Source organism: Eurosta solidaginis, chromosome 4, assembly GCF_040869045.1.
Source record: "Eurosta solidaginis isolate ZX-2024a chromosome 4, ASM4086904v1, whole genome shotgun sequence".
Taxonomy (NCBI): domain Eukaryota; kingdom Metazoa; phylum Arthropoda; class Insecta; order Diptera; family Tephritidae; genus Eurosta; species Eurosta solidaginis.
In genome coordinates this window covers 25,977,739-25,979,860 of record NC_090322.1, presented here as the reverse complement: position 1 = coordinate 25,979,860, position 2,122 = coordinate 25,977,739, and the positions used below count along the sequence as shown (strand labels likewise).

The 2,122-nt window shown below is 40.7% G+C and overlaps 1 protein-coding gene across 1 annotated transcript; it reads right to left on the bottom strand.

Moving 5' to 3' along the window:
* On the bottom strand, positions 1-1,813 carry LOC137249396 (mucin-1). Its single transcript, XM_067780822.1, has 3 exons — positions 1,652-1,813; positions 1,412-1,568; positions 1-1,331 (listed from the first exon to the last, which is right to left on the bottom strand). Exons 1-3 carry the CDS (start codon positions 1,762-1,764, stop codon positions 423-425), a joined length of 1,179 nt encoding a protein of 392 aa, XP_067636923.1. The 5' UTR covers positions 1,765-1,813; the 3' UTR covers positions 1-422.
* Between the last annotated feature and the right edge of the window lie 309 nt (positions 1,814-2,122).

The following is a 2,122-nucleotide window of genomic DNA, read 5'->3' as shown; positions in this document are numbered from 1 at the left end:
TTTTTATTTTTTACTTTCTGCCTATACTATTTTATTGAAATAAAAACCAAATAATTTTAATATAATTTTTTGATTTAAGCACCCACACTACAGAAATTGCACTCCGTAATTACAATAACAAATTTAACAGCTCAAATGAAGCGCAGTTTCTGCGGAAACTTACTAATCTCAAATTAATTCTAGCTGGCAATTGTTGCTGTGTTTATGTGTGCGTATATTTGCGTTTTACGGTTATTTTTAGTTAATGTAATACTGCAGTTTACATATGTCTAAACTAACAATTAGTTTAGTGCATTCCCTTAGGTGCGAAAATTATGTGCAAAAATTTTAGGTACCCCGGCTCAAAACCTAACCACAGCTTAGGGAAGTCATATATTTAAATGTATTTATTAACTAGCTTAAGAAATCGTGAATAGATAAATTTAGGCCTGCGGATATGCTTCAGCATTTGATGTATCTGTCTCTTTGAGAGCAGCGTCAGTGCTTGCTTCCACTAAAGTCGGCGCTATCGCTATCGTCTCCGTGGGCACACCTAATACACCGCGCGTATGGACAGCAGCGTTATCAATAGCTGTCGTCGGTATATCGACAATATGCTCATTTGTCGCTGTGTTGCTATCAGCGCCAATCGGCACTGGTGGTTCAATATGCTCCACAGGAACATGTTCGAATTCAGGCGCCGTTAATTGATTAATATTCAGTTCGGTTTCAATGACCGTTGCGCTTACATCAGAGGTTGTTTCAATACTATTTTGTATAGGCTTTGCTTCCTGACCACCCTCCAATCTAGCAAAATGCTCCAGAACTTCATCTGGAGCGGCTGTAATCGTAACCTCCGGTGTCGGCTGTGTTTGTTGGTTCACCTCAGCGTGTTGTTGTGCTGACGCAGTTGCTGATGTTTGTTGTAATTTCAACGCATCTGCTGGCGTAGGTGATGATGCCTTTGATTGTACAGGTGACGATGCCTTTGAAGGTACCGGTGACGATGCCTTTGAATGCACTGGTGTAGATGCTTTCGAATGTGCAGGTGTTGCTTGTTTAGAAGGCGCCGGTGATGCGGTCGGTGTAGATGCTCCTGACGCCAATTTTTGCTTGTGTGCGCTTTTATCCAACAACAATGAAGTGGCCTGCGGTGCTGGGCTGCCACCACGTTTGATATCTTCGATCTTGGCATTCAGCTCTTGACGTATTTCGACAATTGGTTTGAGTAGGAAAATTGGCACGTCATCGTCTCGACGTTGAAACAACATTTCACCCTCGAATTCGACGAGTTTGTGCTTACGTGCGCGCAATAAAATGCCAACTACTTTGTCGGAGATGTAATTGTAAATCTGTGATGTAAAAAGAGTATATGCAAAACGTGTATGTTGGATATATTAGCATTAAATCATAGTTTAAATACAATACTCACATTGAAGAGCTCGCCGAAGGGTATGACGCGCATTTTCGGATCATCTTTCACATCGTAGCCCTCCGAGTCTATGATTTGGCACAACTCAAGCATTTCGCGTAGCACATGCATATTAGCTTTTTGCCCGCGCATCTCCGTTATGCTGCCAGCTAAGGGTCTGTGAACACAGCAAAAGGAGCCAAGAGATGAGTAAAAGTGTCGCTGACGTTTGCCGATTGTGTGTGAATCAAAGATACTTACTTGCCATATTCGTCTTTCGAGAATGTGGGCTTTGGCGACGCCCGCCCACTAGCTGATGAGAACGGATTTAGCAGCTGTGCTTGCTGATGTTGTTGCGTTTGTTTGTTAAACATCGCCACCTTGGAGGAGAGCGGTGAGTCCTGTGCGTGACGAAAAGAGAGTGAATTTTTATCAATTAGTTTGAGAGTACCGTTGTTGTTGGTGTGCAAATTTTACTTGTTTCATTACAGTAACGGGCATTTTAAGTTTGTTTTGAGTTTGCGCCTAAAAATGTACTACTTTGATTGTTTTCAATCTATTTTTGTTTGCAAAATTTGACGGTTAATTTGGTTGGGCTATTTGCAAATTTTTATATTTTTTTGCCGAAAATTTTGAAGTCAGACAGAAAGTAAAAAATTTATTTAATGAAGTTCTTTGAAGGTTGTCAACCTTCAAACTGAGATTTCTTTTTATATATGTAAGTACAAGTCA

Coding starts and splice junctions, on each gene's coding strand:
- LOC137249396 (XM_067780822.1), bottom strand. CDS start 1,764: ATGTTTAACAAACAAACGCAACAACATCAGCAAGCACAGCTGCTAAAT. Junction 1,569..1,651: donor TCGAAAGACGAATATGGCAA/GTAAGTATCTTT, acceptor CTGTGTTCACAG/ACCCTTAGCTGGCAGCATAA. Junction 1,332..1,411: donor CCTTCGGCGAGCTCTTCAAT/GTGAGTATTGTA, acceptor TTTACATCACAG/ATTTACAATTACATCTCCGA.